Below are 22,957 nucleotides of genomic sequence, written 5' to 3'. Positions count from 1 at the left end.
GCTTAGTATACTAGTGAGTTAGTCTGTATGCCCAGATCAGAGATACTCAAATGGTGGGCCTTAGTTCAGATCCCGACCCTGACTAAACTTTGTTCAGACATGCTTACCAACGTCTTTGGCATGAATTGTTTCCTATATTACTTTCCTGTACCTAATGGTATTCTCAGGGCTTCTGCAGAGCAGTTGTGGTATGCTGCCTGGCTGGCCCAAGGGAGCTAGATATGGTGGACTGTTTCTACCACGTTGACTTTGATGAACAAAAATGAAGCAAGCAGCCTTAATGTGTGAAACTTGCTCTTTCTGGAACACTTCTGTATTTATTTTATGTGGCTTTTAATATCATTGCTATTACAAGATTTGCAATATAGTCTCTTGTGCTAATGCTTATTCTGATCAGGTAAGGAAAAAATGTGGTGTATTATGAATTAGTTAATATATAAGAAGTTGTCCTTGTAGTCATAATAGAACTTTTCCCTGTGCTGGTATTCAGTGCAAAGCATATTTAGATCAAGGTGCAGTTCTTCAGTCAGGTTTCTCTTTTGGACTTTTTTATTATTTCGTGCATTTTATTGCAGCAGGAAGTCTGAATACTTAACTACTTTGGGATTATAAATACCATGTGAGGTAGTACTTTCTCTTATTAGAAGTTGAACCATGAGGATGATACTCCTGTTATCAGTTAGCAAGTAGCCTTTTTAATGTGTAGGTTTGGCATAAGTTTTATGTTTTTATTTATAGTTCAAATACTTCTTACTAAATGAACTTTAATTTTTAATTTAAATACTTAATTTTTGAGCACTTTAATTCAGTTTGCAGAAAGAGAATTTGAAATTCGTTTACTTAGAGTATTATACAGAAGTTTGTATGATACTGAGGATGAAAATAGCCTTAGCTTAGCAGAAGGCAAGGTACACTAGTCGTATGGTAACAGCATGTAGTATAATGGGACTGTTTGCATCAAAAACTGCAACAGGTGAGCAAGTGTTTTGTCAGTGCCTCCTCTCTGTATAAATGGATCGTGTATGAAAACCTCTGAAGTGCCCATGTTTGCACAAAGCATTTCCTAAGAGTCTGTAAAGTTTTATTTTTATAGAATAACTGAAAAATAGGTTGAGACCTACCTCAGGCATCATAGCAGGGATAATCAAACAGCCTGTTTTCTTGGCTTTATTCTAAAAAGAACTTTGGGCAACCAGTTGCAGAGCATTTTTATTTTTAGAAGGGATTTCTTTTAAATACACCATCTTATTGATGACTTAAATACACCACACCCCCCCTGTTTTGCTTACAAGAGAAAGGACTACTTAATACAAATTCTGTTTTCTTTTCAGTCAACCTCGGGATGTTAAAAGCTGTTCTTGACAATGTAGTTGTGTTTTAGAATGCTTTTAGAGAGATGCTTTCATAAGAGTAGTAATAAGCTTTTGTTTACTCCTTGCAGTCGACCTAAAAGGCCTTTTACACAAACTGAAAATTCCAGATATGAAAAACCAGCTCAGAAGTACCACCACCGTAATAAAAGAGAAGGTAAATGGCATAAACACGGTCGCACTAATGGAAGACACATGGCAAATCTTGAAATAGAATTGGGGCAATTACCCTTTGATCCAAAATATTGAGTAATTTATGGTAAAAATAAGATTAGAATTCACATCCTCTCCAGAAACTAATTGTTTTTCAACAAAGCAGCAAGATGCAAGTTTTTTCTCTAAATAATTTGATTTTTACACACCTTTGTTAAAAGGCAGAAGTCGAGCTTTCTAATTTGCATATTCTGTACTGTTGCTTTAACTGTTCTTTGGAAGTTATCATAGTTTGGGTGCCAGCAGCATTGTTGCAGAAACTAGGCATGGAATGACCTGTATATGAAAAATATGCTTAACTGCATTCCATTAGTATAGTTCAAGCTTGAGTCATGCATAATGTACCAATAATTAACTCCAATGTTTGATATACTAACTTCATCTCATCCTTCAAAAAGGTCTACATTATGGTAATGTATTTGTTAGTGTTTTGTAATCTTATACTTGCTTCTTGTCTTTGGGGGGGGGCGGTTCGAGAGCCTGTTAATTGTGAAGAATTTGCTGTGCTGCATTCTAATCAGCTTGCTGATTTAAGCACTTGAAATGTCTTGCATATCTGCATATTGTAGAAAAAAATAAAGAGACATTGTGGGTAAAAGTCTTTATTTATAAAACAAACCTAGTATAGCTGTACAGTTCTGTAAAAATGGTCTAGTCTTGTCCAGTTTCTTACTGTTTAAGTAGTCATATAGTAACTTTGGTCTTCCTGATGTTTTCTAGTGTTGTAAGGTAAGTCAGCACCCCCATCCTGCCACACTGCTAACTGAAGTTGCCTGAAGTGTTCCCAGACAGCCAGTGGCTGCCTAATCAGACCTCCCCATTTGACTTCCCCAGTTTCAGACTCACTACGCTCTCCTGTCTGCAGTACAGGATCGTCTGGTACTGCTGTGCAAAACTGATCTCATTAGGTCTTAAGTCTAGAAACTGATCTTCAGGTATGATTCATTTCAGTTCCTTTCCTGTAGACGTAGATGTGGCTTCCAACTCGTCCTTGAGGTACATGAGTGTGAAAGACAGTAGCTGTTTTCTCATAGCCCCTTAAAGCTAGAAATGATGATATTTCCTGTAAATGAACATACATGAGTTTCCAGTCAGAAAGTGCAGTTGGGAGCATCAGAACAGTGTTCCAAAGTCTTCTGAAAACTATCAGTTCAACTGTCCCCTGGAAGTTTTATCCTTTATTTTAGGAAAGACTGCTAGAAAAAGAGGTACCTATCCTGTTTGATCCTGTCCGGAGTGGATGTCCACCAGACACTGTTGTTTTGGGTACATGAACTTCATAAAAGAATTGAGGGGGAAAGGTACTCTTGACTGCAGGCATTTTTCCTTGTCCTTGTTGCTTACTTAAAAGTGTATGGTTCTGGGAATGGACCACAACATTTGTTTTAATGTCGCTTGAGGAGAATTCCATAAAAGATTACTTTATGGCATGTAGAATTCACACACGAGGAGAGGGCATATGTTAAGTATGTATCACTCGAATGGTATCTATACTATATTATGGACTAGAGGGTTCAATTCTAATTTGTGTTTTTAAAAGCTGTGAACAACAGTTTTCAAAAATCTTACCTATAACTCTCCCCTAACTTATTTTGTAACTTGACCTCAAAACTACTTTGTTTCATTGTGCAGTTACCATACCTGTTCTAGCACACTGAAGAAGATCAAGTGAGTGGGTAATAACGAATCATTGTAAAACTCCTTATTAAGCCAGCCAAGGGGATTAGAGTAAAATACATCTGCTTCATCAATATAGCTCTCATTTCCAGTTAGGTCTGGGGGACACTGAAGGAATCTCATTTTCAGAGGACAGTGAACATGACTGGGGAGAAAAACAAAACAAACACTTCAGGATAAACTGACCAGTATCTAAGATTTGAAATGACTCATCACTTAAAGATACCTCAGTCAAAACCAAAATTGAATATTGGGTTTTCTCCCTCAGAGTCTTATTTTTTCCCTTCTGTACTTCATGTGAAAGCAAAAGTAGAACAAGTGGATTCAGCTCCAAACTGCTGTATGTTGTCAGCTTTTCACAGAAAACAGATTTATGCACAACAGCAGTTTCTTAAAAAGGTACTTTTCCATATCAGCTTCATGGTTTATATCTGCTTTTATGTTTTGTTTATGTGCCAGGATCTATTGCAAACTTTTGGGAATAGTGACCTTAGTCATTATATGTTAAATTACATTTCTTTACTCTCTAGCAGCAGAAGTAAAGGTAAAATTAATAGTTTGACTGTAACAATCAGTCTTCAGTTTTGCTACAAAAGTTACCGTAATGAAGCACTATGACTTTCAGAAGTCCTAAGACTTAGTGCATATCCTCATACAAAGTTATTTTACAAAAACTGAATAAAGCTTAGATGCTGAATTTTATTCTGTGGTATAAGTATTTGACTTGTTTTCCTATTCTGTATTAACTGTATGAAAAATCCAAACTTTTCCTGTAATGTTTATCCATCTCAATTTGTTAAGTTTAGGGAAAAAAAATAATTTTAATTTATGCTTAAGTGTATGGAATGTAGTACACTCTTAACTATTTTAATACCTGTAAAATGGAGTAGAGTGGCATGGCATCATGATGAAGACAAAAGCTTGTGACTGGTGAGAGTTATTACAGAGTTGCTGTATGTGACTCATAACATCAAGAGCACCTCGCTGGTGAATCAAGCCTGTATACAGGGCTGGGAGTAAGTTTGATAAAAGCAGGAAACTTGCTGCAGATTTCTTCCATGCTTTCAGGTGTTTCAAAGAATATCCTATGGAAACATTTGAGTGAGTTTTAGAGATAAGCAGATACTAACAGTTCCACACAGCAATTTAGAAAGTACCGTAACTTACTGGAAAGGCATTACTGACTTGGTACAGTACCTTGCTTTGAGATATTTTAATAGTGTTCTTTTAGTCTTTACTCTTTGCATGGAAATTCAAAACTTAGGCTTTGCCCTTATTAACTCTTGGATTTAATGGTGTAAATGTTAAGCCCAATACCTATCTTTTGAAGTACAGAGGTACGATTTCACAGCTAATGCTTTGTCTCTTTACGGCTTAATTTTAACTGCTTGTGGGGAAAAACAGTCTGGTCAGTAGTTTAGATGAACGGTGTGTTGGCGGCTTACTGATGCGTTCCAATTCACGCGTGTCCAAGTAGAGCAAGAATAAATGGTAACGTGTGCCTTGGAATGGCTGTGGTATGCTTTTTCCCCAACACGCTGAAAGCTACAGCGTTCCCTTGTTGTTCATTTTTGAGCTATTATCCTTGGAAAAGCTTACTCCTCCATCTTTTCCCATCTCCGCTCCTTCCCCCCAACTTTTCTTGAAGGAGCTAATAACAGAAAGAGACATTTCTCCTGGTGGAAGATAGCTGTATAAACCTGTTTCTCACAACCACAACTTAGATGAACCTGGCACAGGATGTTGCAACCAGTATGGAAACCCTTATTAAGTCATGTGCTTGTCAGTATTAAGAGATAAAAATATTTTATGCAGCCTAGCTCTGTGACCGTGTTGACTGAATCACAAGAATCAAGTTAGAGTAGGCCTGTTTCAGAAGTCAGTAACAAGATATACTAGTATTCAGTTGGTATGTTCTGTCAAATTGCAGATCTTTATCTCAGATGAAAACAAAGTCTACTAATTAGTCTGTGGTTTAAACACGAGTGGAAACATTCTATTACAGGCATTTTTTACTGCTTTTGTGAAATGCTCTTAGCTTATCTTTAAGTGTGCTTGGAAATTACTTTGAAATTCATGTGGGGTTTTTTCTGCTTTTATTTATAATGTTTTGAGTAATTTAAAGACCTCTTCATAACCGCTGAGTTATCAGAAATAACTTTTGGTCATTTTTTTCTTTACTAAAGTATCCAAACAGATCATAATTAGCTCTTGATAAATTGCATAATGACCTCATTCCCTTATAGACATGAAAGTTGAGGGATATTAACAAAAAGTAGTGGTCTGGAATTTTTCTGCATGTGAGGTAGAACTAGTTCACCTTAAATCTAGATCTGCTATTGAATCAAGTCAAGACATATTACATATTTGATCTCAGCAGAGAGCAAAATTATTGAAGTAAGATTTACTTCTGTTTAGGCTAGCAAAACAGGTTAAAGAAAATTGTTTTTCATCAATTCGTCTGTTTTGAATTTGTATTTAAGCTAAAGCTGTACAGCTTCATGTTTCGAAGTTCTAATCTTTCTAACTTTTCAGCATATTAGACTTTACATCGTGATTTTACTGTTCATATAGATACACTACTGTAATTAATACCTAATTTTGTAAAATATAAACCACTTCCTTATTAGGCTCTTTTGTGTATTTATAAGAAAAAAAAACACACACAAAACAAGAAAAAATATAAAGGAATACTTTAAAAGTTTCTATTAAAGTATCAGAAAAATCTTTTTTAGCAAAGGCAATGCGCTTTCCAGTTTAAACTGTGGACAGATTCTCTTAAAAATTAAAGTTAACCACATTAGTTTAGGGACCTTATTCGTGTTTTAACAAATTCACCTTACTATGCCTGAAGGAAAAAGCTATTGCAGTAACTGCTTTAAAACTTGTGGGAAGTAGCCTCCAGCCTAGTGGTTGATCAGGAGCAGACAGAAAACAAGCATCATCTCCTTAACTCAAAGGCATCTGTCAGGAATATCCAAGAGAACTGGGTGGAAAAATACTGCAGAGGAGCCAAGAACAAAATTCAGTGTAAGGGTGGCATTGCTAAAAAATTAGGAGTCACTGAGGCAATTTTAGTATTTTTTGCAGGAAGTACTTACAGCCCTGCTAAGGACTCCCCATCTGTGTTTCAGTCACTTGCTGTTCCTCATCTTTTCCCCCCCCCTTCTTTCTTTTGTCCTAACTGTAAGAAAAGGTTAGGCTAATTCTAAGAATCCTTTGTCAAATACCTACATTGACTTTTAACAGTCTCTCTTTAGATAAAAATTATATACAGGGAAGGTTGCAAGACATTTGAAATGACTGCTTACCACAGAAAACCATGCAAAATGGCAGTATTGGGTAGATGAACCTGAATTCTTTGTGACTCAGCATGCTGTAATAAAACAGATAGAATACTACAGCAAGAAAGTTAAATGCATCAGTTCTGTTGACAGAATGTGTTTCAGAGCATGAAGGACTGGAAGAAAAGCACTTGCATGTACTAAAAAGCTTCCGGCATTGAAGCAGTTTAGAGTCAAAATCCAAATAGTTGCTTTTTAAGAACCTAATGAGTACATTCAAATTAAGATTATTTGGTCAGTTTAAACCAAGCACTAATAAAAGTACCTAGCTACTACTCTAGTGATTAAGTGGTCTGATTCTGTAACTACTAGATAGAACTTAGCTAGTACTTCACCAATTTGCTTTCTGTAATAAAACACAATAAAAAGCGTGGATGAGAAGCTAAGACTCAACCACACACTGTTAAGTAACATTCACCTCTACTAGTAAAACTACACAATTTCCCATGCCAATTTTAGGGGCTTTTTTGGAGATTACTGCACGACTGGTGTCATGGGAACCAAACAGGTTCTTAAAAGACTAAGGGAGATAAAAAAGGCCTAAAACTAATAGAGCTACATCCGGTTTTGAGTTGGACGGAAAGAAGAGATGGCATTTGTGGCCTCGCTACCGTTTTGCTGTATTCTGTTACTACTATAGTCTAATACCATTTATTACTTAGTATTTATTAATTTGCTGTATCTTTTCTTGTCTGAAAGTGTCTCATGTTTAACGTACAGTTAATTCTGATGCTTTAGAAACACTTTACCTTTTCTTCTACTTCTCAAAATAAGACATATAGTCATATGATAAATGTTAAGAGCTGTGTGTAGACTTGTGAATGGAGTAAGTTTTAGAGGCCTAAGAACCTCCCATCTTACTGGGGATGTATTGAAGAACCAAAATACATTTTCGTTAACAAGCGTCTAGTAAACACAATTTTCTAACTACTTCTGTTGTTGCTTAAACACCTGTTAGGTGATTTGAGTGTGGGTTATTTTATTTTCCATTGAAAGTTATGCTGAATTATTTTATTCTTTAAGGGTCTAATAAATTCTAAAAATACATGTTTGGTAATGATACAAGTAGTATTACAATAGTTTCTAGAATTTTATGTATAACTGACTGCATTTCTTGGAGTGCTTGAATAGTTTAAAGTTTTCTATCGCTTAACCTGAATACTGTGCTTTTTTGTTCTAGATAGGATATGAGCTCTGAAAAGAACACAACCAGTGAAAGATAGTAGTTACACTTAGGAAAAATTACCTGTATACCGACACTGTCCAAATCACTGCCATTAGAAGGATGCGATACCTTTTTGCTGCCAGCACACAGCCATGAATAAAGAAAGGCAGATGGGTACCCAAGATGACTGGTAGTCCCTGACTGAAGTACCAATGCCAAGGATGAGATCCGTAAAATGTTCCCAAATTCTGCAGCACGTTGAATTTCAAGAAGTTCAGCTGAACCAGTACCCACTGGGAGATTTGGGGGGGGCGGGGGAGTGGAAAGTTAAATACAAATCCAAAGTGAAAACCAACAGCTAAATTGAATTACAGTTATCACTGGCCTTAAATGATAGTGCCTTTTCATTCATACTTATGTTTTTTTCGACTAAGACTTGTCAGAGACTTCCTATATTTAGCAATTAAATACGGTAGTGTTTTGTAGTTTGTTGATAACTATTGATTTATTGAGAGCTGAGCATACTGATTTTAAGTCACAGCCTGTCATTTAAAATAACTGAGAAGTCAGTGTTTAAGGGTTTATGGCTTAGGATCTATTTGGAGATCATAGGCCAGACACAGTCACAGAAATAATGGAAGTTAGAGACATCTGAAACATCCGTCCATGTTAAAATGCTAAAACCCAACCTTTTTCTTATAAGTCAAGTTTAAAACAACTTACCTCACCAGAAAACACGCGGTCAATTATTAAAGAGGTTCCTACTGTGACCAGTCTGCAAAAATGGAAAGTTGGTTGCACTGATATTGCCTGAATTGCTTTTGTATCTGTCCTCTAAATAGTTGTCAAAACTCCCCGATTCCTAATCTTTTTTTGAGATTATCCATAGTTATGACCATTTTACAGGGACCAGTTGCCATTACCCAGTATCCTTGTACAATCCCAGACAAAGCTGGAATGCTGTTCACATCTCACCCTTATCAAATCTCTCCTAGTGCTTTCTTTTAGCATATATATTAATTTAAAGGAAGCATGTCCCTTATTTAAACTTTTGCAAAAGGACTTTTCCTTGGGTTTTTTTACACTAAATTGGCTTTTTGGGTTGTTTGCCTTTGTGGAGGTAAAATCAATCTTAAGATATAGCTGTGCACAGTCATAGTTTAAATTTAGTAAGAACTTACCCAATTGGAATGCAGTTGTACAGGATAAGGTCTGCTTTCCTCTGTTCTTGCAAAAAATGACTGAAGACCAAAGGTATCCATGGGATAACAGCAGTAGGACGAATAACAATTGCAAGTGCTACCAAAGCTAAATATTTGCAACTAGAATGAGGGAACATAAGAAAACCGTAAGTTTGTTTTTTTTAAAAGGTCTGGTCAATTCTTTTGCAGACAGTGACATTTCAACAATGTAAGTACTGTCATGTCTCTGACCAGAAGTTTTTCATATTGTAGATAACTTTGATTCTCTCAGTGCAGATACTCTGTTTTGCTTGGGAGGCTGCCAACTGTATAATAGCTTTATTAGCAGTGGAGTTGCTAACTAGAAGCACGTACTTGCTTTAAAATAGATAGCTGGCAAAGAAAGTTGTGACCACAAATTCACCTATATCTGAACCCAAACAAGCTTTTGCTAATCTTTTCCCAAGTTACTACAGATTTCAGTCCTTTAAATTAAAAGTTTCCCATAAGGTGATACTTTGTGTAAGGGAACTAGAGAATAGTAATTTTACATGCCAGCTATAGTGTTTTTAGAGGAAATACCATGCTTCCTGTTCATTCCATGATCTAGAGCTCTTGCTGCATGAATGAGATAGTTTTGGTTGCCTTTTATCTTAAAATAGAAGTTAGCATTTTAAACTGTATCAGTAGATTGGTGTTATATCAAGCCAAATATTATCAGTACTGTTAATAGAAAGTTTCTCACCTGCTCCCCATCTTGGAACCTTTTATTGGATAGTAGGAAAGAGCAAAAATGGTAAGAAGAGTTTCCATGGTGTTTGTTAGAGTTCTGGTACAGGAATACCACGTAAACCAGGAACACAGCTGGCAGAAGTACTGAAAATAATTACAAACAACAGGATGCATAGGAAGAAATGTTAGAACAAATTCTGTAGTTTTAAATGAAGGTGATAGTTCTTCAAGGTGTGACTTACTATCATTTTGCTGTTGTTTACACTGCAAGCAACAGTGTTTATTAACATGCATAAAAATTTTTTAAAAGCTAAGACTCACCACACACTTTGCTGTTTCTGCATTTTCAAGGTGTTGCACTAATGAGTAAAGCTTCACATCAGCAAAAGCTGCCAGCACTGCCTGTGCAAGTCTAGGGACCCATATCTATAGCAGAGAAAATTTTACTTGCAGCAAACCTGTTAAATTCTAAGTTTGAAGAGAAGACTACTGAATTAGTGAATGACTGTTCAGATGTGAAAATAGTGAATTAGTGAATATTCTCTATAGCTTTTGATGTGGGCTTTTTTTTTTTTAAATAGTAAGGTCCTTTGGTGAGACTAGTATTTCTGCCAAAACAAAGTCTAAAGTTCAGCTGAAAGTATTCAGAAATTGAAAGAATTCTTTGCCATTCATCTCCAGAAGAAGTCAAAAGGAGCTGTTTGTACTAAACTCAGTAATAATACACATTATTAAACACTCTGGAAAACTGAACCACTGAGCAATTATGATGCAGTGGCAAACAATACCAGTATGAGACTCAAGGACATTGATGGAGGCCAAGAATAATCCTCTGCAGTCACAGGCAGCAGTACCGTGACTGGAGATCTTTGGATGAGTTCTGCACCCTCGCAGAACCCTTCAGCGAAGTCTCTGTGCTCGTACATCTCTAACTGCCAGATTCAAGGCTTTATATTTTACCTGGCCAATGACAAGAATACACTGTTTTAATTGAATTTTAGTAGCAGAGGTGTTTTTTGATTATACTCACCAGAAGTTGAACATCATCCTGGGCCAACAGCTGTAGTGCTTTGTAGATGCTTGCAAAGATCAGTGGGTATGAATAGCCCCTTAAGCCATTCGTCCATTCCCAAGTTAAGTAGCCATAATTATTAATATTAAGGATAAATCATGAACAACTGAAACAAAAAGCTTCATTCGAGCTGTGTCACTGTCCGAGTTGCGCGCGTTGACATTTACCCTTGCGGCCAAAAGCGGTGGGGGTTTTGCTGCCGGCCAAGCTTACGCCTTCCTGCCGGGGAACTGTCCGCCCGGCCGCGCCTCGCGCTGGCGACACGGCGGCCGGGACCCCCCGTTCCCGCAGGGGCGGGCCCCGGGAAGCGAGGGGACCGCGAGCGGGCCGGGAGGGGCGGCGGGAGCCGGGCACCGCGAAGGATATTTGAAGACCATGCGGTGCGCCACCTCCAGCGACTGCCAGTACTCGTCCGGGACGAAGCTGGTCCGGACGAGGGAGCAGTTCAGCACCCGCAGCGCCACCGTGAGCGCCAGCAGCGGCGCCGGCCCGCCGGCAGCGCCTGCGGGAGGGGAGCGTGTGTCCGTCAAGGGGCCCTCCCAGGGGCGCCGCCCCGCCCCGCCGCCCCGCCCCGCTTACCGGCGCCTCGCTGCCCGGCGGCGCCGCCGGGGGCCCCGTACAGCACCGACCGCCGCTTGCGGAGCCGCACCGCCGCCGGCCTCCGCGCCAGCAGCCCGCCGGGCGCCGCCATCCGCCGGGGCGGGCCTGTGGCGGCGCATGCGCGACTTCACGGCGGCGCGGACGCGGCCGGCACTTCCTTCCGGTCCCGCTAGCGAGCGGGAGGCCGCGCGCTGTGCTCTCCCGTCCGTCCGGTGAGGGGCGCCGGCTCCGCCCGCGGGGCCAAGCGCTCCCGAGGCGGGGATCGCCGAGCGCGCTGCCCCCGGCCGCTTTCCTCTTTCCCCGCCCGGAGGCGAAGGCGCCGCCGAGGAGCGCGGAGAGGCCGCGGCGCCTCACGAGCGTGTCCGCGGGCGCGGCGGCGCCGCCTGTCGGCATGTGGGGGCGGCTGCCGCTGCCTCAGGTGGTGCTGGCCGTGGCGCTCGGCGTGGCCAGCGGCATCTACATCTACCGGCCCGTCTTCCGGCCCCCCGCACCCGGGCAGCCCCCCGAGGGCACGGCGGGGCCGCCGGCGGACGCCGCGCCGGAGAAGAGGCCCTGAGAGAGTCGCGTGAGCCGCGCCGCTGCCCTGGCGCCCTTCGCCGGGACCGCCGGGCAGCCGGGCCCTCCGCGCCGCCCGGCGGAGGAAATGGCGCCCGAGCCGCTGAGGAAGCCGGAGCGTTCGTCGCCTGCCGGGGAAGGTGCCCCCTGCGCCGGCCGTGGCGGTCCCCAGCGGCCCCTCGGCAGCCCGGCCCTGCCCTGAAGCCATCCGCCAGCCGAAGGTGTCACCGCATGCGTGTGTGCTCTTGGTACCAGCCTGTAGGGACGTGAATGTTGAGATATGTATAAAATTCTGAATGTTGAAAGGTACGTCTTCACGACTAAGTCTAAATAACCACCAGGGAAGTGGAAAAAGAAAGCCGCAGTTGTACGGTTACACTTAATGGTTTCTTTCTGGATTGCCTCTGATCTGATCCTCCGAGCGATAAATACCATTTTTACGTACTTGCACAGTTTCAGTTCTTAATACTTCAGTTCTGTGGGGAATGCAGTTGTACTGGTGGCCGAGAAGGGAACTGCACCCAACTTTGGTGTCCTTGGCTTACATTCATACCTGTATATATACACACACACATACACACGTGTTCCACACAGGCATACACGCATCTTTCATTCCTGACAGAATGAGACTAGAGTGGCTTTAATAGATGATGTGGCGGAGAAGTGCTTCAGCGTGTAGCTCAGTAGGTCGGCATTAATCTTGCAATAGGTGTGGATCAGTCTGACAGAATCTGAGCTTCAGGGAAACTAGAGCAGTAGATATTTCAAGACTTCAGAAAACTAAAAAGAAACTAAAACCTGCAGACCTCGGGAGGAACTTCTGTCAGATTCGGGTTTTAACCCTTGAGTCTGTGGACTGCGTGAGGGAAGAAATCCTTTCCCTGGATGTGCTTTTATTTAAATATGGAATGATGTGACAGCTGGAGGCAGCGGGTGGACTTTACAGAAGCTAAGGTGGGAGGATAGCAGGAGAAGGTGGCCTGGGAGGTGCAGTTGAGTGCGTGATAAATCTGGTTTGGACATGAGGAGATGCCCCAAGTCTGTGATGAGTGCAAAGGCAGAAGAGCTACTGTGGTGACTCCAGCAGCTTCCTTTGTTTACAAGACCATTATATATTGAAAAGGCTATTTTGAAAAGGCATAACTGAAGTCTAGCAGGCACTTCCTTTGTAAGCATAATTGCTGGAAGTTCGTCCATAAAGATGGCAGTTGATTTCGAGAAGTCTCACGAAAGGGGATGCCTGAGCTGATGCAGACAGAAGGGGATTGATGCAACAGCTTAAGACGGGTTGCTGAAATCTTGAGACTGCTGGATTTAAAGTGTGCTTATTGAGCAGCTGCCGAGAGAGCAGAGAAAGTGCGTTCCTCTGGTGAGGGAAGGTAGCCAGCAGGCGGCAGAAAAAACTCACTTAATCTGCAGTGATGGACATGACCTGGCACCACGTATTTTCTCTTCAAAACCTGTTTTGCCTCTCATGCATTGTTATGAAACGGCGTGTGATCTTCCAGAAAAGTGAGGAGGACAACCAGACTGGGGGGCCAGCCTGTTCCATTAAAAATGGCCTTCGGGATTTGAGCAAAATCGCATCGTTGCGGTACGGTGCAGCCCTCGGGCCGTGCTCGCCGGACCGGGCGCCCGGGGCGGGGGGGATCGAGCTGAGCCGGGGCGGTGCTGCCCAGCCCAGCCCAGCCGTTCCCGCCCCTACCTCGGGCCTTACGGGAAGTGATGTTGCCTTGACGGAAAAGGCACGCTTGCAGCCCAAAAAAGGGCAGGTGCGGAGGGACGCGGCGCTGCGGGAGCCCCGGTGGCCGTGTGAGGCGAGCAGGTAGGAGGGCGGCGAGCCGGGCTGAGGGGTGGCGGGGCCGGGGAGGGGCACGGCGCTCTCGCCGCCCCGTCGCCCTCCTAAGGGGCAGCTGCAGGAGGCACGGGGGGCGGAGGGCTCCAGAGAAACGCTTCCGCTGCAAGAGGAGTTAATAAATAATCGCTGGACGAGTGGTTTGGGCAGGAGCTCGAAATACTGGGGAGAAAAAAGGTGATTTCCCTGTGCCGCGGGGACTCGAGTCCGAACCAGCGGGAGCGCCCCGGCCCCGCGCCTGCCGCTCGCTGAACCAACGAGGGGCTTCACAGGGGGGGCTCGTTCGTGAGGGTGAAGGAACAAGCCTGAAGCCTCGGCCCCTCGGCTGCCCGTGCCTGTGCTTCACTCTACAACTGCTGCCCCGAGCACGGCTCCGCCAACGGGCCCGCTCAGGCCTTCGCATGGAGCACCTGTAGGAACTGCAAGTTTCCCACAGCTCGGGCCGTGCATTTCTTTTGTAAAAAGGACAGGTGGATTGCATGTCTGATTTTAAAAAAAAAAGCGCCCTTAAAAATGGTAAGTTGTCGAGGGAGCAGTACAAGTGCGCTTTATCTGTTTAGCCAGAACTTAAATTCTGTATTTGAGTATCAGCAGATCTGTTGCTTCTCTCTGAACGCTGTGTGTTTGTCTGTCACAGTCTGCTTGCTGAGAGGGTTCAGGGGATCTCTTCTCATTTGCAATGCTTGGGCTCACCTAACACTTTGATGATCTTGGATCTAAAGAAAGCTAAATCCATCAGAAAAATGTCCTGGTTTTTCTAGCTCTGTGACTAGATTATATTAATATATAAGTGGTATTTTTTTATGGTGCTAGCAAAGTATAAAGGACATGCCTAGAACTGTTAAAAACACCCAACTTTAATTTTTATCTCTCCTTGGAGATGAATCAGGTGTATTTTGAGCTGTCTGATCATATGATTCCTCAAAAACTTTCCCTAATTATTCGTGCTTGTGAGTTTTTCATCAGGATAACACATATGCTGTTTGGAGTTAGGAGTTCTGCTAGGTGTTAATGGTGTTTCTTTGTACTTACAGTTTTTATTGAAACTCTACAAAATGCATTAGTGGCACTAATCAGTTTCTAAAATCTATTGTCTGCCTTTTCTTGGAAATTTATTCTTATGTAGGCTTGTCTTCTCAGCCCTTGTTTCTTTTCATAGACTTGTACTACTTTTGTGACTGTTCCAAGTATTTTCCAGCCAGGGAAAAGCATATAGTACAATATGCATTTCAAACGTTGATACATAATTGTAGGAATAGTATTTGTGATGCTAAATGGATGTCTCAAAAGCATGGTTAGAAAGATGGGAAAAAGAACAGCACGTTCCTGTATGTCTAGTTCAGGGTTCTAATTTTATCTCTACTTAATCTCTTGCACAAAGGAGTTCTGGGTGGGGGGAATGTGCTACAACTTAAGACTGTTTTATTTTTACAGTTAATAAAATTTCTCATCTGCAACCAGATATCTAAAACTAGTAAGTTTGTTTTCATCTCTATCGTTAAACATGGGAACACATTATTTTATCACTTGACTACACATTTCCTTTTCTTTCAAAGAGAAGATTGCTGAGATAAAAGAATTTTTAAGTAGTTTTTGACATTTACAGAAACAAGTATTATGAGCAATAATCCCTGTTTGTCTTCTTTGGATTCTTGTTTTTTCTGTTACTGCCAGGTATCCACTGTGCTGGCATAATGACCATTGAGTAGTCTTGTCAGTTTTCAGCAAAACCCTGGAATTGCAGATCAACACCATTAGGAAGAGCAGTCTCATAGTCAACAGAGGGCTAGTAGGAATTTCATTTAGGCAAAATTGGAACTAGAGATGGAATATAAAGAATTACAACTCTTTTTCCCCTGTTAATGTCTCAGCAAATAATTATAACAGGGTGCATTTAGAATGTATTAAGCTTATGATTTAAATAGTTAATCATCAGATGCTCTCTTCTGTATTAAAGCTGTGTTATTGTACTCCACTGCACATGTGATCTGGTCCTGCAGATAGTTAAGTTTGTTCTTCAGTAAATTCAGAGGGTTACTTACATATTTATATCTAAGCGTTTGCTGGGCTGGGCATGTCAACTGCTCAAGGACTTGCTTTCGCTCCGCTTGTCTTGCAGATACCACTTGTGCTGAAGATAATATCATGTTTACAGAACTGACTTCAAACATGGCTGAAAACTTGCTTAAATACCACATAGTTTAAGAAATACTTCTATAAAAAGCTGCCTTTTAGATGAGAAACAGATTTTTTTTCTTCTGTTCATACAACTATATTCCCAGTCTTCCTCTGGGAATAGCATCTGGTTGTGAGATTTCATTTCCTCATTTCTTTTTTGGTCGTCTTAGTCTGAAAACTGCATCCCTGTCAGGAGGCAGGACTAACTTGAAGCAAGTTAAATCACATGAGATCATACCCTTTTATCTCCAGTGGAGGTAAAACCCTAGTGAATAAGAAGTCCTAGCTCCTAATTTCTCTCCTGGAGCGTCCTTATATTGTTTTGTTTTCATACATAATACAAGAGAATCTACTTTTGATTATTGTAATTAGTAGTCGCAACATCTGTGATTTATTTTCCAATCTAGTAAACTTTGAAGATTAAATTATGGCATATAGATTAAAATATGACATATAACCAGCATAATTTTTTCCTGTGATGTTGCTGTGGCTTCAAGGGGTTGAAAATACTCTGATATAGGTATGACAGTTTTGCATAGTACTGGGCGTTGGAATCCTTTTCATGTACTGGCCAGCACTTTGGAGCTGACCCGACAAGTTCTTCAGTATTTTAAACTATTGCAGGGGGAAGAAAAAAAAAAAGCAAATGTCCTTGCTTTTACGGCTCTGAAGATAATATCAAAGCGTAAACCAATGCAGTGCTATTTTCCTGAGTTTGCAAACCCGTTTCCCATAGCTGTTCCCTTTCTCTCTGATACTTTCAGTGATGAGAAATGGGTAAGACTGAACCATGTTAGATAAAAGCACTTTTGGAAGACAGTGTGAAGACTGGTACTAAGGTAGGAAAGGGGCAGGAAGCAGCAATGAAGATAGAAGCTTAGGAGGAGGAGTACAGCTTTTCTAGAAATTTGTGGTTTGCAGTGGAAAAAAGGACATGAGCAGTGCTTTTAAATTAAAAGTTAAATTTTTGGGCACTTGCAAATAGTATTTTGAAAATCACTCTATGCTTCTGCCTTGATTATTTGTGTAAAAGAGTTATGTGAGTGAAAGGACTGTAAAGAGTATACCTAACTGAAATATTTTATATGCAAATAAAACACTGGGTGGGTATAAGGACAACTGCTACCCAAATCAAGTAGCTGATTCCAGATTAATTTTGGAGTTTGTGTTTGCAGTTTTGCAGCTGGCCATCTTGCTGCTTGTGTGTACATCTATCAGCTGAAAAGGTGATAAAAGGATAAAGGAATAAATAGCAAAAGGTTAAATATTACTCAAGGTTCAGATTTTTTCCTTTCAGGTAAGGTGAGCTCCATGGTTAGAAGTGATGCCTTTTAATAGACCACCTTAATTGGTTGGAAAGGGTAGCTGAGCTTTTGGGTATGTAAACCTCTTTCAGGTTTGAATTGAAAACAGCAGAATGCAAAATAAAGTTGAAAACAATTGATACATGATTTTTATAGTACTTCTGTTAAGCATATGAACCCATGAGGCAGCATATGTCATTACAAGGTGATGAAGGTTCTCTTGCATTAGTACTACTGTTTTAAAGGCATCCTCCCATTTCTAATTAAACACGTCAGAATGGCAGTGCTTTCACCGTAGCTGCTATACAACCGTGAAAGCGAACAGCATGTGCTCTCCAAAGTCAATGAAGTTTCATTCTGAGGGCCTATCTCATTATTTTCATAACTGTTGGATATTTTATTTTGCTCTCTGAGCTGTTCAGTCAAAGAACTATAAGGAAAAAGGTTGCTCTACGAACTGAAAAGGAAGAAAAAAATTATTTCCAGTAACATCCTTGGGGAATGGGAATAATTGAACTAGACTGAAGGCTGCTCTTAGTGATAAGGACTAATAAAGCATGTATATTGGGGAGGAGGAAGAGAAAAGTTGATTCATTTTTATGATAAAAAAATATCAGCTTTCTGGTTTTCTTGTGTGTCTCTGCCAGTCTTGCAAGTATAATGTTTCATATTAGTAGTTGCTGAGGGAAATTACATTCCTTGTGGAAATCCCTGCTGATAATTGCATAATTAACAAAGAGTGTGATACATTTTGAAAACTTCAGGATATCACTCAAAGCTAGCAGCTGTGGGAGCTGCTTATGCTGTGAAACTGTTGTATGCAAGGTTTGCATGAGGGATGAATTGCTGTTACAGTTACTGCCCATGGGTGGTGTTTTCCAAGTCTACTTTAAAGCCTAGCTAACACTCAGAATGTGAATTATAGCAAAAAGCAGGATAGGTGGTTTGGGGTTTTTTTGGTAATTGCAGATGTTAATCATAATTCCCCTCCCCCCACTTCCTTGGTTCCAGACCAAACTTTATGCATGAGTGAACGTGACCCAAAATACAGGTAGCGGGTTGGGTTCTAGACCTGCTAGTATCCATCTGCAACAGAGTGTTTCTCATCCAGCGCTTTAAGATCCTGTGCGTAACAGCAAATGCTTCTCTTTCTCCTCTAACAATGATTTAACTTGACAGGCCTTTTCTGCTGGGGCATGAACTGTCTGGCTCTACTTAATTTTTCCATATTCTTTCTTGCATGAGAATGGTGTCAGGGTAGACATCTCTGTACTGAGATGGTGATATCCAAGTTTGAAGACTACACTGTCTGTATTTGATTGTATTTCTTCTGAATTTGATAGCAAAACTCCCATCATTTTAGTTTGGATAAATGTAGCCCTAAGTCAGAGTTGTTAAAGTAGTTTTTTCAATGTTCTTTAGCTATGGAGTAGAAGAGGTGACTATAAATCTTTATTTGATAGTTTTCTAGAATTGTCAATTCGGATATAGTACCCAGTGCACAGGACAGGGCCTGAGATCCTGCTATGTGTCAGTAGAAGCTGGAGAGCAGGCTTTGGAGGACCTATGAAAAGAATGTGCTGCAAAAGTAGAATCATGCTTTCTAGTAGGTTTAAAAATGGAAAAAAAAAAACCACAAAAAACCCCAAAAAATTTGAACTGTTAATACAGTTGAAACTCAACTTTTTATTTTTAATAATAGATGTGCTTAAATTTAATTTGTTTTTAAATAGAAGTTGTCTTTAAATCCAAATTGAAAGTAAATGTAAAATTGAATCATTGTCACAGTATGTGCTGCAGCTGGTCTGGAGCAATGCCTGTATAACTTGGTCAGCTAGTGGGTGCCCCTTATAGAACTGAAAAACAGTAACTGTCAGCTTTCAGTAGAGGTGTGCGTCGGACTCTTTCCTTTATCCAGCTGCCAATTTTTCACAAAGTATAAAGGAACTTCCTATCTTTGTGGCTTCTTCCCCTCTGAATGAGCGTTAGAACTGATGAACAGATTCAAATGTTGGGGGAGAAGGCAGAAATGACAGAAATTCAGTGTCTCCGCCCCTCTCTCTAATAGCTTTGTTTCCATAGGAAACCAGGCTAAGAGGCATGTCCTCATTTCAGTTTTGTTTTCTGCATTGCTAATTTGGAGCTTTGCTCCAAGAAGTCCTTATTGCATTTGTAATTTCTAGTGTGGTGTGTTGAGCCTTAGGGATTTTTTTCTTCAGCCTGGCATCCTGAGGGATCACGAGGAATGAGAGCAGTAACATTTTTCATAATTGGGAGTCGCGCAGGGAGTGGAATAGGGCCAACGGAACTGAAAGACCTACTTTGGTAATGTGCTCCAGAATCACTGCCTTTACGAGCCCACCCAGTCCTCTAGCACACTCTGAAGGAAATAAGATCAACCAGTCAGGTTAGTTAACTTAGGGACTCACTGAATAAATGTGAAAATGAAGGTGCTCTAATGTTAATGGTGTTCATGGTTTAAGAAATGGTAGAGGAGAAGAGTAGGCATCACAGGTGTTTAGTTAGGTTTCATATGCTTCATTGCATGGAAGATCAAACAGTACTATAGGACAAAAGAAATACTTCGCTGTAGCTCAGAAGAGGCATACTTCTGCATCTGTCAAATACTGCTAATAACTAACCTTTTAATTTTTCCTCCTGAGAGCAAATTTAAAGTGTAAAAGACACTGTTGTCAGCTTGAATGAAGAGAATGAAGAACCACTTGCCCTATTAAGTAGATTTACAAAAGATGCGAACAGGGTCTTCTTGTGCTGGAAAGAAAACCCAGCTGTGTCCAAATTGGAACTCTGCTGAGATAAGTTTTGAAAAGCAGTGTCTTTTACTTGGCAATGACATATTTGATGAGGTAGTGCAAAGCACAAATGCATATTGATTAAGCTTAAGCATGAATAAAAATACAATTTTCAAAACTGTATTAATATAGGATTGTAAAACATTGAAAATCCTTTCAAAGGAAGCTGTAATGCACATGTTCCTTTACATTGGTACAACAGCTTCCTGTAAAGCCACTATGTTTTTTAATTAAAAAAATAACACTTAGTCATCAACCCTTTTAATACATAGATAAAGGTCATTGATCTACAATGAGGTTTGTAACTCTTCAGACTGAAGATAGAGACATGAGATTATTAGTGTGCTTTTACAGCTCCTTACCAGAACGCAGGGACACTTCTGTCTGCATGCATTACTGTTCTAGGTGCTCTGTTCATGCAATCAAGCACTCACTTCGTAAGTTTTACAAAATGTGGAACCAACATAAGTCTCACAGAAGAGCTGTAGCATGTCAAGTAATTCATCTTTAGGTTAAATATTTCTCTTTTAAGTAAAGATGATGTAATCTGAGTAATGTGAATATTGCCAAAATACCATTTCCTACATGCAAACGGATGAAATTTGTTAATTCAGTCAAAATGAAGAATCACATTTGTTCTTACACTAATACATTTTATTGCTGGTTTAAGTACACAACTTTTTATTCACCATTTCTTGGTGTCTTAACACCTCGTACATGAACACTGTATTTTCTTCTATTATTTTCTTTCTAATATTGCAGAACTGTAATAAGAGAGAACCTGATTTAAATTTTTTTTCCTTCCCTTTTCATTCAGATCTGAAGCAAGCACCTACACTCTTGGCTTTGCCTCAGGATAAACTGTGCCTACGCTGACATTAATAGAAAGTGATGTGGAGGCAGTAAACTTGTAGTTCAACAGAATTGAGAAATCAATTAATTTGCTTGTTTGGGATAATTTTACTAGTCTTTTTGGAGATACTAACAGGTTCTTCAAATATAACCAGATTTTATTTTTGGGAAAAATCTTTTGATGTTTTTCCTGTGAAGAGTTTGGTCTAAAGTTTTCCAAAGTGCTGATGTTAAGTGCCCAATTTCTGGGAAGGTTTTCTGTCTGTCGGCAGCAGGATGTTCCATGAAAACAAAACTGATGCTTTTAATTTGTCAATTATTTGAGTGTTAACATTTTTTATTCTTGAAGAGACCCTGATAACTCTTGGAAGTTAGTCATCTAGAGCCTGTCTTGGAGGGGGGACTATTTTGAAGAAGCTCTTTTCTGTGTAAAATGCTACTGACCTTAAACATACCAATACTTTATCTCTTGCAGTGCTAAAAGAAAGCTGTCACCATTACTAGAAACTGCCTAGATCAGCTTATAGTTGAAAGAACAAAACATGAAAGTTTTATTTTAATCTGTAGTATTACTAAATATTTAGCAGATGTGCCTTTTGGGTAGCAGGAAGGCCTGCCTGACCTACTTTCATTTTAATCACTGAAGGGGTATTTAATGATTTGATGCTGGCAAAGTTCAGCTATTACATTTCTGGTGTGCAAGCTGATCATCTGAGTGTGGGTTGTCGGTTTTGGGGTTTTTTTTGGAAGGATATTGGTGAGTGGAAAGCAGAAAAAAGTCTGTATAAAGGATTTTGTCTCCTCCCTTCAGGTCTTTTTAGTTCTGTGTTGAGATATTGGCATGTTGCTGCATTTATGGACTGTTGCAGCAGTAAGTAGCAAGCTCATTCACATGACAATGGGTCAGTTTTCCTTTGCAAGCATCCCATCAGCCTGTCTTAATTTTTTCCAGTGTCTTTTTGTGTGCAGCTGACTTTCTTCCCAGGAAACAACTATAGTTCTGTTTTACAGTTGTAGGAATCTGCCTGTACCAATTAATAGTCATATTTTTCCTATTTACTTTTTTCTCATCTCTTTTTGTATTTTGTAGGGTGTTTCTTTCACTGTGAAATAATTGCTGGATAGCATGTGCTCTGGCTCTTCTTGAAGTTTGCCATTGTATATGCAAAACAGTTCATGGGCAGCGTGTCCCAGTGGCTGCTTTCCCCCCTCTTGCATTTTTTAAGTTTTCTCTTTGATTGCCAGTGGAGGTTTTGTGGCACAGACAAGATTTGTGGACGTTAACAAATAACATTACCCTTGGCTGCCTGCTGGTTGGTTTTCATTCCATAGGCTTGCAGGTCATCTCTTGAACGCACGTGTGAAAGCTATGGCTGTTGGTAAGGGCATGGTGAGTTTTTAGTGCATGTTGGAGAAGCCATTAACCGGTCAGAGTGCTGAAGATGAGACCTCCGACAGAACTGGGTAATTGAGGAGTGGAGAGAGTGGAGGCAGTTGGCACTGATGTCAGGCACAGCTTTTGGCTTTGAAAAGAGAGATGAGTTATTCTGCGGTATTACCTGAAATGGACTGTTGCTAGATGGTTTTCTTCCTCTATTTCCGTCTCCAGTGGCAGATGTCTTAATTCCTGCAAGAACTGTGGTCAAGACAGGTAACAACCCAGCATTTTCTTCTAGGGGAAACACCTGCTACAGGACAGTTCAGACACTTGAAGCTTTTCTCAAGAGCATGGAATGTATGAAGGCAAATACTCTGATGCTTGTGATGAAGAATGCTCCACAATGTCCACTGTGTTTGACTCTCCTCAAATTTCCTAGGCCTGTATAGCGTAGATCATTTTTACAAGAAGGCCATAAATTCCATGCACTCAGGTCATCTTGTTCATACAACCTGTTCATAAAACGGGAAGATTTAGTAACTAAATAGCTGGCCATTCCTTTGTAGAGCTGTAGCTTCAAAACTACACAGTTTCAAAGCACAGTTCCAGGACTTAACTGATGTAATTTTGATCCCCTGCATAAACTTAGAAAATGTCCAAGCTCTTAC

The 22,957-nt window shown here is 40.6% G+C and overlaps 3 protein-coding genes across 13 annotated transcripts in view; 2 read left to right on the top strand and 1 right to left on the bottom strand.

The window, feature by feature from the left end:
- Nucleotides 1-22,957, top strand: part of CCPG1 (cell cycle progression 1) — a 53,942-nt gene that overhangs the window by 21,251 nt on the left and 9,734 nt on the right. For 5 of the 10 annotated variants that reach the window (XR_012624915.1, XR_012624914.1, XR_012624913.1 and 2 more), the window contains exon 9: nt 1,442-1,527. Coding sequence is in view for 5 of the 10 variants with exons in the window: in XM_074837825.1 (XP_074693926.1) it covers nt 1,442-1,619 (178 nt within the window). In the remaining 5 variants the exon portion in view is untranslated. Of the gene's footprint in view, nt 1-1,441; nt 2,182-2,770; nt 2,836-7,784; nt 7,923-22,957 lie in introns of those variants that run through there. The other 5 variants (XM_074837825.1, XM_074837826.1, XM_074837828.1 and 2 more) reach the window with 3 other exon arrangements.
- On the bottom strand, nt 2,170-11,544 carry PIGB (phosphatidylinositol glycan anchor biosynthesis class B). Of its 2 annotated transcripts, XM_074837830.1 has the most exons (12): nt 11,334-11,544; nt 11,121-11,256; nt 10,713-10,826; nt 10,004-10,108; nt 9,696-9,826; nt 8,951-9,091; nt 8,493-8,544; nt 7,851-8,062; nt 6,572-6,636; nt 4,135-4,345; nt 3,225-3,405; nt 2,170-2,646 (listed from the first exon to the last, which is right to left on the bottom strand). In XM_074837830.1, the coding sequence occupies exons 1-12, from the start codon at nt 11,471-11,473 to the stop codon at nt 2,515-2,517; spliced, it is 1,620 nt and encodes a 539-aa protein (XP_074693931.1). In that variant the 5' UTR covers nt 11,474-11,544; the 3' UTR covers nt 2,170-2,514. The 2 variants fall into 2 exon arrangements, with proteins under 2 accessions (XP_074693931.1, XP_074693932.1); XM_074837831.1 differs by lacking the exons at nt 10,713-10,826; nt 11,121-11,256; nt 11,334-11,544 and adding an exon at nt 10,471-10,704.
- Nucleotides 11,513-12,353, top strand: PIGBOS1 (PIGB opposite strand 1). The gene has a single exon (XM_074837835.1). The coding sequence runs from the start codon at nt 11,746-11,748 to the stop codon at nt 11,908-11,910; it is 165 nt and encodes a 54-aa protein (XP_074693936.1). The 5' UTR covers nt 11,513-11,745; the 3' UTR covers nt 11,911-12,353.

The sequence above is a fragment of the Strix aluco genome, chromosome 12, assembly GCF_031877795.1.
Source record: "Strix aluco isolate bStrAlu1 chromosome 12, bStrAlu1.hap1, whole genome shotgun sequence".
Taxonomy (NCBI): Eukaryota; Metazoa; Chordata; class Aves; order Strigiformes; family Strigidae; genus Strix; species Strix aluco.
This window is presented reverse-complemented; position numbering and strand designations above follow the sequence as displayed.

Excerpts from the sequence above, each read along its gene's own strand:
- PIGB (XM_074837830.1), bottom strand. The coding sequence starts at position 11,473 with ATGCGCCGCCACAGGCCCGCCCCGGCGGATGGCGGCGCCCGGCGGGCT. Across the intron at positions 9,827-10,003 it reads CAGAAACAGCAAAGTGTGTG|TACTTCTGCCAGCTGTGTTC; the intron begins GTGAGTCTTAGC and ends AATTATTTTCAG. Across the intron at positions 6,637-7,850 it reads TGGACAGTGTCGGTATACAG|CATGCTGAGTCACAAAGAAT; the intron begins GTAATTTTTCCT and ends GTTTTATTACAG.
- PIGBOS1 (XM_074837835.1), top strand. The coding sequence starts at position 11,746 with ATGTGGGGGCGGCTGCCGCTGCCTCAGGTGGTGCTGGCCGTGGCGCTC.